Source organism: Musa acuminata, chromosome BXJ2-10 (assembly GCF_036884655.1).
Source record: "Musa acuminata AAA Group cultivar baxijiao chromosome BXJ2-10, Cavendish_Baxijiao_AAA, whole genome shotgun sequence".
NCBI lineage: Eukaryota > Viridiplantae > Streptophyta > Magnoliopsida > Zingiberales > Musaceae > Musa > Musa acuminata.
This window is the reverse complement of record NC_088347.1, coordinates 26,604,778-26,618,282: the sequence shown is the minus strand read 5'-3', so window position 1 is coordinate 26,618,282 and position 13,505 is coordinate 26,604,778. Positions and strand designations below refer to the sequence as shown.

The following is a 13,505-nucleotide window of genomic DNA, read 5'->3' as shown; positions in this document are numbered from 1 at the left end:
ATTTAGCATATTAAATATTTATTTTATTTCAATTGTTGCTCAAACTCAATTATAAAAAAAGCCTTCAGGTGTATCATATTGACTCACATATCTATTTCTTGGATCATGTGACTTCAATAACTCAAGCATTAGATATGCATCCTCATCAAATATGTCTCAGGTTAGTTTTGCAAGATCACCTGTGTCTCACCTTCGCTTGTAATGTGAGATAACCAAAATCTAAAATAACACTAACTAATGTGAAGGAAAGTATGATTAGACGCTAAAAGAATTCTTCTAAATAGATTGGAAAACCCTCCACTTTTTGAAGCCTCGTGAGCTTGGGATGATGTCAACAGCACATCTATGGAGTCGATTTCGCTGGGATCACCAAGCTGTGGACCTCAACTGCTCTGCCATCGCCTTCCTTCCACATCACTGCGTGGGACTGGCCACCTTGCGATCCTGTCAAGCTTCGTACAATGCTGGTGTTCCACATGACCGCAACACACTAGTTGGTGACGAAGCTTGAGTTGCTTCTCTACGAGGGATCAATGATGACGATCGACATTCGAGCTTTCAGGGAGTCAAAGAAGGTTGTGCACGAATCATGATGTTCCCATTACTTGAATCCGTCGCCATGCTTTGTGTGTAGTTCTACAGCCATAAAGACACCATTAGTATTGCGGCTTTTCTTGTAGGGTGTGCTCTTCTTTGACGAAGTGGCAGTGATGCAGAACCAGCAAACCTACTTTGGATGCCTAACACGACGACGTCCCTTTCTGAATCATCGCATTGTCACCAAACATCAAAATCAAGTCAAATCAGATGGAAATCTGCAACCTTCTTTCTCATTGTCATTTCAAAGCTGTCTCCTTAATCTCCCAGCGCACGGGAAGGACAGGACAGAGACGCTTCTTAACCGTATACTACACAGATATCTCACAACCAGTTCTTGCCTCCCCCTCCTCTGCCATCAGCACCCATCACTACTGTTCTAAACGTTGGTTCCTTCGATTCTACGGCATTCCGAGTTCCACTAACACGACGCTTCTCTTCATAGTTTCCTTCTCGATCCAAATCCAGAGAGTCGCAGAAACCAGAAGAAATCAGACGGCATGATCTCCTCTGCTTCTAACTCTCAGTGTTTTCTTCTATTTCTGCTGCTTTTTCTTCTCCAGCCATTCACCTCCCGTTCCTCGAGTACTACGGGTGGTGCAAAGGCCTCATCTTTGTCTCTTGTACTGCCGCTAAGAGTCCAAAAGGTGCCATCTTTGGCTCTCCGCAAGCCATCCAACAAGCTCCTCTTCCACCATAATGTCAGCCTCACCGTCCCACTCGCCGTCGGCACGCCGCCGCACAACGTTTCCATGGTGCTCGACACCGGAAGCGAGCTCTCCTGGCTCCTCTGCAACTCCTCCGCTGCCCACTCCTTCGACCCCAACAGGTCATCATCCTACCACCCTGTCCCCTGCTCCTCCCCGACTTGTCGCGACCGCGGCCGCGACCTCCCCATGCCGCCCATCTGCGACGCCTCCTCGCCCGGCGGTCGTTGCCATGTTTACCTCTCCTATGCTGACGCCTCCACCGCCGACGGCGCCATCGCCACCGACTCCTTCCTCGTGGGCAGCTCGCCCTCACTGCCCACCGTTTTCGCCTGCGTGGCCTCCGCCTATTCCTCCTCTGGCGGCGACACCGACGCCGCCGGGCTGCTCGGGATGAACAGGGGATCCCTCTCCTTCGTGACCCAGAGCGGCATCCGCCGATTCTCCTACTGCATTCCGGATCACGACGCCTTCGGACTGCTCCTCCTCGGCAACGCGGAGCCACCCTTCCCGCTGCCGTTCAATTACACCCCTTTGATCCAAATCACCCTCCCCCTCCCCTACTTCGACCGGGTCGCCTACTCCGTCCAGCTCGAGGGCATCCGCGTCGGCCACGCCCTCCTCCCGATCCCCAAGTCCGTGCTCGTCCCGGACCACACCGGCGCCGGGCAGACCATGGTCGACTCCGGCAGCCAGTTCACGTTCCTCCTCGGCCCCGCCTACGACGCGCTCAAGGCGGAGTTCTCGCGGCAGACCAGGGGCGCGCTCGCGCCCCTGGGCGAGCCGGACTTCGTGTTCCAGGGGGCGTTCGACCTCTGCTTCCGGGTGCCAGCGGCAAGGGAGGAGCCCCCACCGGGGCTGCCGGCGGTGGTGCTGCTGCTGCGAGGCGGCGCGGAGGTGGCGGTGGGGGGGGAGACGCTGCTGTACCGGGTGCCGGGCGAGGTGCGAGGGGCGGACGCGGTGTGGTGCTTCACGTTCGGGAACTCGGACTTGGTGCCACTGTCGGCGTACGTGATCGGGCACCATCACCAGCAGAACGTATGGGTGGAGTACGACCTGGAGAACGCTCGGGTCGGGTTCGCGCCCGCGCGGTGCGACCAGGCGAGTCGGCAACTCGGTGTGGCGAGCCCGTGATCACTATTAACGATCCGTCTTGTGGTAGTGTAAATACGTGCGCAGTGGGTCCACGTGTAGAGGCGTGTATATATGTACTACGTCGAGGCAGCTAATAATCGAGTCTTATTCCTGACGTGACTCGTGGTCTTATTCCTTGCCATCGTGATCGATCGTGCCTTTGCTCCCGCTCGAGGTAACTCGATTTGACTACGAAGCCCGCGATCGTGAGCCACGATAATAGGTGGGAAGAAGCGAGTCGGTGATGGTATAGTGCAGTGACCGGCAACTAACACAAATGCGGCCGCCCATGTGGTCTCTTGTGAGCTTCATCAATGAGCTGTGTGCCGGTGCCATGGACTTTGCTTCGTGGGACTACGTTAGGGCCTGATTCTGAAGCCCAGCCCAACAATCTTATATATATATATATATATATATATATATATATATATATATATATATATATATATATATATAGATTGTTGGGCTACTGCACGATCAGGATCAATCAATCATTGCTTAAGCACAAATTTCGAGGTAGATAAGAGCCCGCGTCATGGATAGTAATCCATGGAAGAAGAAGATTCATCGACGATTATAACAGGCCCAACACCCGCGTCTTTATATAAATAGAACTATACATACTATCATCACACGTTATAAGTTTTATGTGATCACTAAATTTTTTACATGGTCAAATGACACTTTATAAATCTTAATATTAGATGATTAAGATAATATATATAATATTTTTTTTTAAATTAGAATGTTGAAGTGAATGTGTGAAGATAATCATATGAATAAAGACAGTATATTTAAAATGTGAGAGATTTCAGCATCCAATGCATACTACAAGAAGATGGAGATCAAGATAATTATAAATAGCTTCGCATCAAATAAATTGGATGTATTGACTGAAACCATAAACCTTGCCAGAAGATAAAACTTTTTGGAGTATTCAATCGAACTCATCAAGACTACAGTAAAAATTCGAGAGAATAGCGTCCCAAATCGGCCCAAATCAGTGTTTCAGAGTCGCTTGACTCGGATCAATTTTAATGGGTCTAATAACATAAGAAGAGTCTCAGAAATTATGACGTGCCAAATAATAAAAATTATGACACGTATAGTGAAGACATTTGAGCTAAAAGGCGCACCTACGATTTATACGTACGCGTATACATCCACGGCGGTGAGAGAAGGCATAACGACAACGGTCGCGTTCGAATGGGAATCCCGCCGCACCTGCGTCAACGAACAGTGCCCACGGCCCCCACAGCCCCACGTGAACCTCTCGCGTCCCATCACAGCCACGTGTCGCGGGGCCCGCCACCACGTGAAGCTGCCTGCGTCCAAGGGCGATGGATGGCGCCGCGGCGGGGCCGAAGGCTGCTGCGGGCGGACGTGACCGTTGACCGGCCATATCTGGACGCGAACGGATCCGTCCGATCGGCATCCGACGGCGGTGACGGGTGAGGCCCGGTTCGCGGGGGTCAAATCGCAATGATGGGTGGGTGGGTGTCGCACGCCCCACGTGCGGTCCAGTCTGTCCCACTCCCACCATCGGGTGTCCGGGTTGGAATCGTCGGACTCGCCACCCGCCCCGCCCAACCCACTCACCTCCCTCATCTAAAACCTGTGGAGGACATGTGCTCCAATCGGATGCACTCGGGATTCCTTATCCGCCTAATCTCATCGAACTCCTGTTCGGCCGATCACGATCCGCTACTTTTTGTCTGTCGCTCGCGATGGCATCTTGTCGTACTGCGTAAAGCCATATGGCATGTCGACGACCGACTCACATCGGATCAAAACAGCTCACCGGTTAATTATTTCGGCGTGGTCTCGGGCCCAATGCGGACCCGGTTCGATCCGACGCGGTCACGGTCCAATGTCACCAGGGTCTTGATGGATTACCATACCACAGCACGAATCACGACACCCACCCCGGTTAACCATGTCACGAATTCAAAAGGTGCACAGTCATCGAGTCCTTTTTCGTGTTCTGAATCTACACCATCGCATACGATATTTAGGTAGATGGCGTCGACAAAACCACTATTGGCAGCACACAAAATGTTTCTCGACACAGCGACATCGGTGGGTGTGACCTGTCGAGCATGGATCTCGAAGCTCCAACCCTGTTTCCTTTCCCGTTGTTCTGAGGTCTTCCTCGATAACGAAGTATTATGAATCGAGAGGCCCTAATAATAGGTTTAATTTACGTGATTAATGGATATAATTTTACTTTTTCTATTATCATTATTTTTTGTTTCTCGGAACTCGAGCACCATGTGAGGATTTCTGCGGTCTAAGTGGCAACCGTACCGCCCACCGTGGGAGGAGCATCGCTTCCCGTTGGCTGCACTGGTATCTCGCACGTGAAAAGCATGTGATGGCAGGGTGACTGATGGAGAAGAGAGCAGGACAAAAGGGCTTTAAGTAGAGAGGAACAGCGTCGCTGCTGGCCAGCTGGTAGTCGAATGAATCATTGGAATATTGCGGAAGATAAATGATGCAAGGAAATTTTTATGGATTTGGCGTGAAGGAAGAAGAAAAGGGGTAATTTGGGTCAGTCTTCTGTGGAAAAGATACTACTAAGGCACTTCCATCAATGTCTTCTTCCTCATAATAAGTTTGACACAGTGGTACTCCAACAACAGTTTAATGGCAGATTTGGACGGAGGGAAGCGGCCAACGCCGCTGCCCCTTTGCCAGGTCCAGTGGCGCCTCCTCACGTTGCCCGATTCCAACCCTCGCAGCTTCGTATGCTCATAAATTTTTACCCTCTCATTTTTACGCTAACGTGACGCCACCACCTTCACCGTTTTTGTAGACGAAGGATACAAAGGGGTAAAGCAATAATTCAGCATGTCAGTGGCTGCCATCGCTCCCCTCATTCATTCATTCACAGCTCTCTCTGTCTCTCTCTCTCTCTCCATCCATCAATCAATTCACGGCAGAGGAGAAATGAATAAAAAACCATGGGAAAGAGCAAAAGAGGACGAAGCAGCAGCGGTGAAGATGGGTTGCAGGACACTGGGAATATATTCCTTCTCCAAATGGAAGCCAAAAAGAAGAAGCCCCCTGCGGGAACACAGTCCATCTTTAAAGAACCATTTGTTCGGCTGCAGTAAGGGAATAATCAACAAGAACCATCGTAGCTTACAGCAGGGCGTCTGAGCCCTTCATCCCCTTTACAGGAGATCCAAAACCTCACCCGGTGTATCTAACATCACAAACCAAGTAATCGATTTGTACATCCAGAAGAAGAAGAAGAAGAAGAAGAAGAAAGAAAAATAGAACTTCTACTCTCTGATCTATCTATATAAGCCTTCCACATCCTCTTTCCTTTCCTTCCCTTGTTGTTGGTTGGGAGGAGCGGAAACCTCAGGGGTAGTCTCGCCAGCAGATGAGCATGGTGACGCAGCGGCGCATGATGTAGAACCTGGCTCGTTGCTCCTTCACCAGGCTGGCGAAGCGGCTGGAGAAGGAGCCCGGTGCGGCCGTTCTCCTCCCTTCCCTCGTGCTCGCCGAACCCTTCAAGAAGGGCCCAACTCCCTCTGCTCCCATCACTCTTCTGCTCCCGTTGCAGCTCCTGCTTCCCTTCTTGGACAGCTTCCACTTCTCCTCCATGTACAGCTCCATCTTTTTCCCCTCCTGATTCACTAGATCCGATCGAGGCCTCTCTCCTGTTATGCCTCACTCACAACTCATATGTCCGGAGTACAAAGCAAAACCGGATGGAAGGATTCCACAAATAAGGCTGGAGTACGAGGCTCTCTCTATGTGTGGATGAATGATGCGGTGAAGAGCGGCGTTTGCGTATATATAGAGAGGAGGAGGAGGAGGAGGAGGAGGAGAGGAAGGCGAAGGTGTATGTATGCATGTATGTGAAACAGCTGGAGACGGAACAGCGTTGTGGTGGTGGATAACGGGTATCTTGCGCGTAGCTTTCCCCCTTCCCTTCTTGCATTGGATATACTTTCATTTAAATAATTAACCTCCCATATTAAATGTATGGAATCTCCTCTTCATTATTTACCTCTTATAAAAACTTATTAATACTTGTTAAAAAAAAAAAAAAAAATTAATATTTTACAAAATGTTTGGATATCGATACCAATTTATCGATAAAATTGTTCCCAAATAATTGTCTTTCTGCTGTCAAACAATTCCTCGTGCTTTGAGATGCGCGTTGAGCTTTGATCGATATCTTCGAGACGCACATCGATGATCGCATGGCTGATGGAGAACACGAATCGGCTCGAGTCCGACAAGCACATCATGAATAGCAGCAAACTGAGCTCGATCCTTCGGTTAGAACACGATATCATATGTATTTGACTTGGCCGATTCCAGGTCTGCTACTTCAAACACGCGCACTTGTCCGGACGTGTGCCACACGTGTGCGGTGGACTTCAGGGTGACCGGTGGTGTGGAACGGATTCCGGCCGCAACCACGTTTGTGGCGGCCTCCGTGCCGGGCCCGGCAAGTAAAGTTTGCGGGCCCATGCCACGCGGGATTGTCTCCCCGATGGGTCCACCAGTGACAATAATAGCGCAAAATTACACATATATCCCCTCCGAAAAGTAGGTGTTCTGTTGAGCGTCGCTGTCGATTTAATTTAACATTTAGAGATATGTATAGATATAATATCATCAAACTCAAAACCTTGTTAAAATACTATTATGATTGACATCCATTAATTAATTTTCAGACTAATAGTTATGCGACTGACATTCTTGTCCCTTGAAATTATTTTATGTATCCCTTAATTATTATTTTTCATATATATCTCTCGATAATTAAAATAGATTAATTTGATATATAAAATATTAATTCGATTATGATATAAAAAATTATTTATTAGGATTTAGTATAATTTTTTATGATTGATAATCCGAGCTAGACGTCAATTTGAAAAACCAACTAAGATGTTTCGCCTCCTTTTGTTGATTGATACTTAATTGATGATCGATAATGTTCTTATGATACTTTAGGCAATATGAGTTAAAAGGATTTAGGATATACATTTATGAGGGACCATTATTGATGTATCCGATAAGCATCTTATAATAAGTTCATAGTATTATTACTTCTGTGATCAATATTGACGGAGATGTATGCTCCTATCTTATACTTAATTATAATTATGACATGTCGAGCATGGAATGCGATAGCATCTATCCGATTCGAGCATATGATGATACCACATAGTTATACTACATAGTTACGAGAATCATATATCATATCCATCTTGTTCGTTTGTAAAAAAAAAGAAAACTTTAGATATTTAAATTTTAATATTTTTTGACCTTGTTAGCGATCATCATAGTTAATTTAAAATTATTGGACAAATATACTAGAAATTTATAGACTTGAAGAATATATATACATATGCAAATCTAAATATTTTGCAGGGTAATTTTTTTAATCAGGATTTGAAAGGGACAGACATGCTATTGGCATACATCGAAAGGTTAGATATGTAAAGACACCCAATAATCATAACAACGATGGTTTGCCGTGCGGCGACGGCAAGCTAATGTCCTAATTAAGATGCATGATTTCGTTGCACGCATGGCATCGTTGGATGTGGATTAGCTCATGTAGCAACGCATCACAAGGACTACAAACATGGCCCACAGATTTGCATCTTGATAAGGTTCCACATTCATCACATATTCGTATTATTACGATACAGTGAATGATTCATCGAATTCATGGATTTGGATCCATTAAGCCATACGAGCTGTAGTGTCCCCACCTAGTCACAATAATAGTTCACGAACATATACTAACGAAGAAATTCTATTAAATAAACCCTTACATATTACTTCATAGAAATCAAGATATAAAATATAAATATTTTCATATAGAGCTATAGATAGTGCCCAATCCCCAAATTATCCAAGATAGATCTCCTTATACGTGGCTATTCATAATACTCGATTAATTGACGCCCCTTCGGTGCCACTTTCAAGCGGAGTCGTCAGATCACATGCCTTCAGATACGTGCAACGTCGTGATTGATACACTGACCCATGATCCGAACCCGATCTGTTCGTACATACCACGTTCCCGCATCAAACCGAGCACGGTCGAACCTAAAACCTAACGTGCTCGTGTGTGTCTCTCTCCTGTGCTCGGCATCGGCGCCGAGCAAGGAGGTCATCCTCTTGTCGGCCGCGGCTTCCACGGCGACGCGAAACGGAAGGACATGGCGAAGCGCGAGCTTTCGAGCACCCTCAAGAACCTAAAGGCGAGCCCTCGACATCCTCCGCCATCTCCAGGACTCCTCCCCCGCCTCTCTCTCTCTCTCTCAGCTCTTATCCCCAAACTGACGTAACCTTTTCTTCTCGGTTTCCAGTTCATGCAAAGGGCTGCCCAGAAGGATGAGAAGCCCAAGGAAGTCGAGAAGGCAACGCCCGGGGCAGACTTCGGCGCTCCCCCCTCCCCTGCCAGGAGATGGTACGCTCCGCTTATCTTTAGGGTTTTGCCCCTCTTGTTCCTGGAATGGACCGGTGTCTTTAAATTGATCTCATTAGAGTTTGATCTCGAACCAATTAATTGCCAAACAAGTATATTTATGCTTCTCTCCGGGTTTTATCTGCCATGCTTGCTTCGGACATGCTATGTAGAAAGCAAAGTTGATGTGGAGTTCCCTTGCAGAGCGATCAACACTTCTTATAGCAAATTGTCTTGTCAATGCTTGGAAGGGCATCGAAATATTGGGGTATCAGGAGGTAGATTGTGTCCATATAAACAAGTATATGAAGCTACTAGTATTGCATTGCATGCCGATGAATAGAGTCTTCAGTTTGAAGTCCATAGGGTGTATTAGCAAGTAGGTTTGGTGGTGGTCGGTTGGTCTTGGTACATGATTGAACATTCTGTTGCTCATGGTATTTTTTTGTAGAAGCACTCGGTGACAGCATTTTTCAGAGCGCTGAGACAGGACATTTGCTTTGTAGCTTTTCAAGTGCACTCTGTAAGAGACACTATATCCTACTAGGAGATCTTACATAATGCATGCGAGGAAATTATCAACAATTGTTGTCAATATTGTTTATTAACTAAAGGAACCATCCTATGAGTCATTTTTTTGTAATGTGTATGTCTCATAAAAGTCCCTAGAAGAAAAAAAAATATATATATATCTTAGAGCTTTTATTTAAAAAGAAAAGAGTGAGAAGGGAAGACTAACAGATACATTATTCGCAGAGGAACAGGATGATTAATGTGGAGAAAGTCATCAGGAGCTCTCCATGATCACTATGTGCTCGTCACTATGTTCCCTTAAATTGAAAGAAATAAAAAACAGTTGTAAGGCTAATTTGATCAGAATAGGGAGGTTTAGAAACATGTTAAGAAATTCAAAATGAGGATATCGAGATGTATGTGTGGGATTATTGGAAAAGATAGAATAAAAAAATGTTTACAATTAGGTTTATCTTCGTTTATAGATGGAAAAAAAAGAATGTCTTGGGATCATGGCTGCTAGTCAGATGTGGATTTCGATAAGATTCTTAATCATCCTACTCTTGATCTTTTCAAGCCTTTTGAGCTATCTCACATTTGATGTGCGTTATCTCTTTATCCCCATTGACAAGATTTCAGGGGTTTTTGGGGAGCTAAAATGAGGTTTTTGTTGAAAATCTTGGCTAACCACCAACTTGTAATGATCTATCGAATCATTTTCAATTATTTCTTTTCACGACATTTGCTTTTGCTTTTGAGGAAAATTTGTTGATTCTTGATGCACCTTCAATTAATTTATTTTTCAATATTAGTTGGAGAAAATTGTATTTATCATGTTCCTGCAGAACATGACCATAGATATATACGTTTCTATGGAATGTCGGACTATTTTCCGATTCTTTTTTCTAGGTTACTGAACAGCTTCTCATCCCAGTGTAGACAATCTTGGTATTGAAGTGTACTAGGGAAGAAAACATTCTTGCCTCCTTGGGCTTTATAAGATCCTTCATTTTCAATCTAGTTAACTTTCACATTTACTTGTTGCAGTTGTGTTCATGATGTGTTTGTTTTCTTCTCATTCTATTGCTACCCTCCTCCCTAGGATGTGTTGCCACTTCTGCTGAACATGACCATAGATGTATACGTTTCTATGGAATGTCAGACTACTTTCCGATTCTTTTTTCTAGGTTACCGAACAGCTTCTCATCCCAGTGTAGACAATCTTGGTATTGAAGTGTACTAGGGAAGAAAACATTCTTGCCTCCTTGGGCTAAGATCCTTCATTTTCAATCTAGTTAACTTTCACATTTACTTGTTGCGGTTGTGTTCATGATGTGTTTGTTTTCTCCTCATTCTATTGCTACCCTCCTCCCTAGGATGTGTTGCCACTTCTGCCTTCCGCCTTCACTATTTGAGATTGAGCTGCCAGTTGTTTCTTTCACCCATTCTCCTCTCTATTCTATGTTTACACATCTCTCTCTGCAGCGTTGTTATCATGGATGGGGATCCTCATCCAGCAGCCCTTAAAGGTCGGATGTCGTTTCAGAGTTTCAATCCTTCCATAGATGTGAGTCATGAAAAATTGTTTAAAAAGTTGTATCCTTTTCTTGGCACCCCTAAAAGAAGATTGTCTTGCAGAAACTAAATGAAGAGGCTGCAAATAACCAGCAAAATAGATCTGGTACCTCAAATAATGGTGGAATTTCTAAAAGGTGCAATGTTTGTCCTTTCTTTTTAGTACATCTGAATTCTGCATTTAGTGTTTTATTGGTTACACTGACACTTAAGTTGCTTCACTGTCAATTATATGATGCATAGTTATCTTTCTTTGGAATATCTTTTCTCCAATGTTTGTTTGATGGAACTAAAAAGAATTGAAAAAAAATGTTTTCTAAATTAATTTTTAAAGATCTCATCTCAAAAACATAGTAATTTATTTTTTCCTTCTATTTTAAATACAAGAAGAGTAGAAAAATAGTTTTCCTTTTCCTATGAACCAAACCACTTGAATATATTTTCAGTGAAAAATCACTTTCCACCTTTTATGCTGCAACCAAACAGACCTAAGTTGATCTTTGTATCTCCCTCTGTGTATGTGTATGTGTGTGTACATATGTATATATAGCTAGTCCTTTGCACCATGAACATATCTGGCACATAACTTGTCAGGGCCTCCGAAGCTAAAACAAGCGAGAGTGAGGAAAAAAAAAAGAAAAGAAAACTGGAAACATGAGATTGACTTTGTCATATTTTGTTCATGGTGGTTAATTTTTATTCTTACCTAAGCTTATTTGTAAAAGTTTGAATTTGGAGACCTGTACCATGTTTGCATCATTGTTCAATTTAGTATATATAGAATTTCTATAATCGAGATTCCTTTGCCATGAACTTTGTGACACATGCATAATTTGGATAATTTGGATGGACCTTGATTAAATTAAAATAACCAAGGTAGAGTGAAGATAGAATATAAAAGAAAGTTTGAGATTTGCCCTCCTGTTGTGTTAGGGGAAATCGTTGTTGACGTATGAGTTAACCCGACATGGTCCAAACCTGAGGGCGTAGGAGTGTCCAAGGTGGTGGTTGAGGTGTCTCCGAGTGAGAAGTGAGCTCCTGAGGCGTCACTTGCACTAAAATCGATATCAGGGGAAATTTTCCGACGTGGTCCTTCAGATGTTGAAGTTAATGACCGAGGTCTCTTAGTGGGTGTGGGTTTTTTCTTGGAAAGAGAGTCCTTTGGCGTAGCGCCAGAGATTAACTTTTATATTTGATTTTAGAGGGGACAATCTGTAATCGCCCCAACGTCCCCCTGTTAGCGTTTGGTCCATGTGAGCAATAGAAGGGAGACAACCCTGAACGACATGCTTTGGACTTTTGTCCACGTGGGCAGACGGGTGGAAGGTGACCTGAACCTTTTCCTTCCATGATAGCTTCTATGTGGCAATTATCTATCGGATAATGGTTGACCATTAATATATTTGCTATCATGTTTGTTTGCAACGTATTGACACACCTTGGCATCAAGTTAATTTGATAAAATGCTTACATGCTGGGGAGCATTAATTACCCAATTGATTGTTAATTGACAATTCAATTAGTCCAAGTAGCATCTAGAGTTTCTCATTAATATACATTCAACTTGATACATTGAACGAATGAGGAGGTTCCATGTATGTACTTAGTACCAATATTTTTTGACCTGCGTTATTGTATTTGTAGACTACTTACTGATATAATGGATCTCTTAGGAAATCATGGTATCTTATCTCGAGTTATTTTCTTTCTGGCTGTGTTGTTTCAGTCTTGGCTTCCTGTGCATACATTCTGAGAACTTTAGCTGTTGTTAATGCAGAATGGACGAAGCCTCCGCTGCAACAGACTTGCGAACAGGTAGTTCAAAAAATGTTTCTGACCTAGACCTCAAGAGGAAGCAAGCAGAATCAGAGACTGACAAAACAACTCCTCAGAAGTTACCGAAAAGTGCAAGTGAGGTCGGTGGGCAACCGAGGATCAGTAATGATAGGAGAGCTTCTCATAAGCAGCAGAAACGTGAAAAGCTGGACTGGAATCTTCTAAGACCACCAAAATCTGGAAACAGGGGTTAGCACACTGTGACATACATTTGCATTTTTCACATTCCAACTTGCTGTCGTTTTGTTCCTTGAGATTCTGTTGTTTGTTCTTCACTTGGTGAGTGCCAATCTGCTTTCTTGCTGTAACCCTGTATCTTAGAACCAGTTTAGCGTTGAGCTTTGTTATTGTGGACGCAGCCCATCTTTTCTTCTCGTGTTCCATCGTGTCATTATCAAATATAGGGTATCGATATTTACATCAATAAACTTATCGATCACTATGTGGATGGCAAAACCAAGAAATTTAATTTTTTTACTTTGTTCAATATGTGCTGATCGATATTTACCGGATTGTCTGTGTCGATAACTGGGTTTAGTCCTGATCTGATTTGATTCGGTTTTGATACGTCAGAACCAAATCTGGTTCAACGAATTGAGATCGAACTGGAAACAACATCATGATGGTTCCATGATCACGATTCTGGATGAAACCGGAACAGGATCATAGGGTTATGAAATCGGAATCACGGT

The 13,505-nt window shown here is 44.3% G+C and overlaps 3 protein-coding genes across 3 annotated transcripts; 2 read left to right on the top strand and 1 right to left on the bottom strand.

Annotated features, from left to right (window-relative positions):
- The first annotated feature begins 858 nt into the window (after positions 1–858).
- LOC135624803 (aspartic proteinase PCS1-like) lies at positions 859–2,553 on the top strand. The gene has a single exon (XM_065128747.1). The coding sequence runs from the start codon at positions 1,098–1,100 to the stop codon at positions 2,436–2,438; it is 1,341 nt and encodes a 446-aa protein (XP_064984819.1). The 5' UTR covers positions 859–1,097; the 3' UTR covers positions 2,439–2,553.
- Positions 2,554–5,807: 3,254 nt separating this feature from the next.
- LOC135625722 (small polypeptide DEVIL 11-like) lies at positions 5,808–6,065 on the bottom strand. The gene has a single exon (XM_065130810.1). The coding sequence runs from the start codon at positions 6,063–6,065 to the stop codon at positions 5,808–5,810; it is 258 nt and encodes an 85-aa protein (XP_064986882.1).
- Positions 6,066–8,508: 2,443 nt separating this feature from the next.
- Positions 8,509–13,255, top strand: LOC135624802 (uncharacterized). The gene is made up of 5 exons (XM_065128746.1): positions 8,509–8,683; positions 8,792–8,892; positions 10,888–10,969; positions 11,041–11,114; positions 12,755–13,255. The coding sequence occupies exons 1-5, from the start codon at positions 8,642–8,644 to the stop codon at positions 13,005–13,007; spliced, it is 552 nt and encodes a 183-aa protein (XP_064984818.1). The 5' UTR covers positions 8,509–8,641; the 3' UTR covers positions 13,008–13,255.
- The last annotated feature ends 250 nt before the right edge of the window (positions 13,256–13,505 follow it).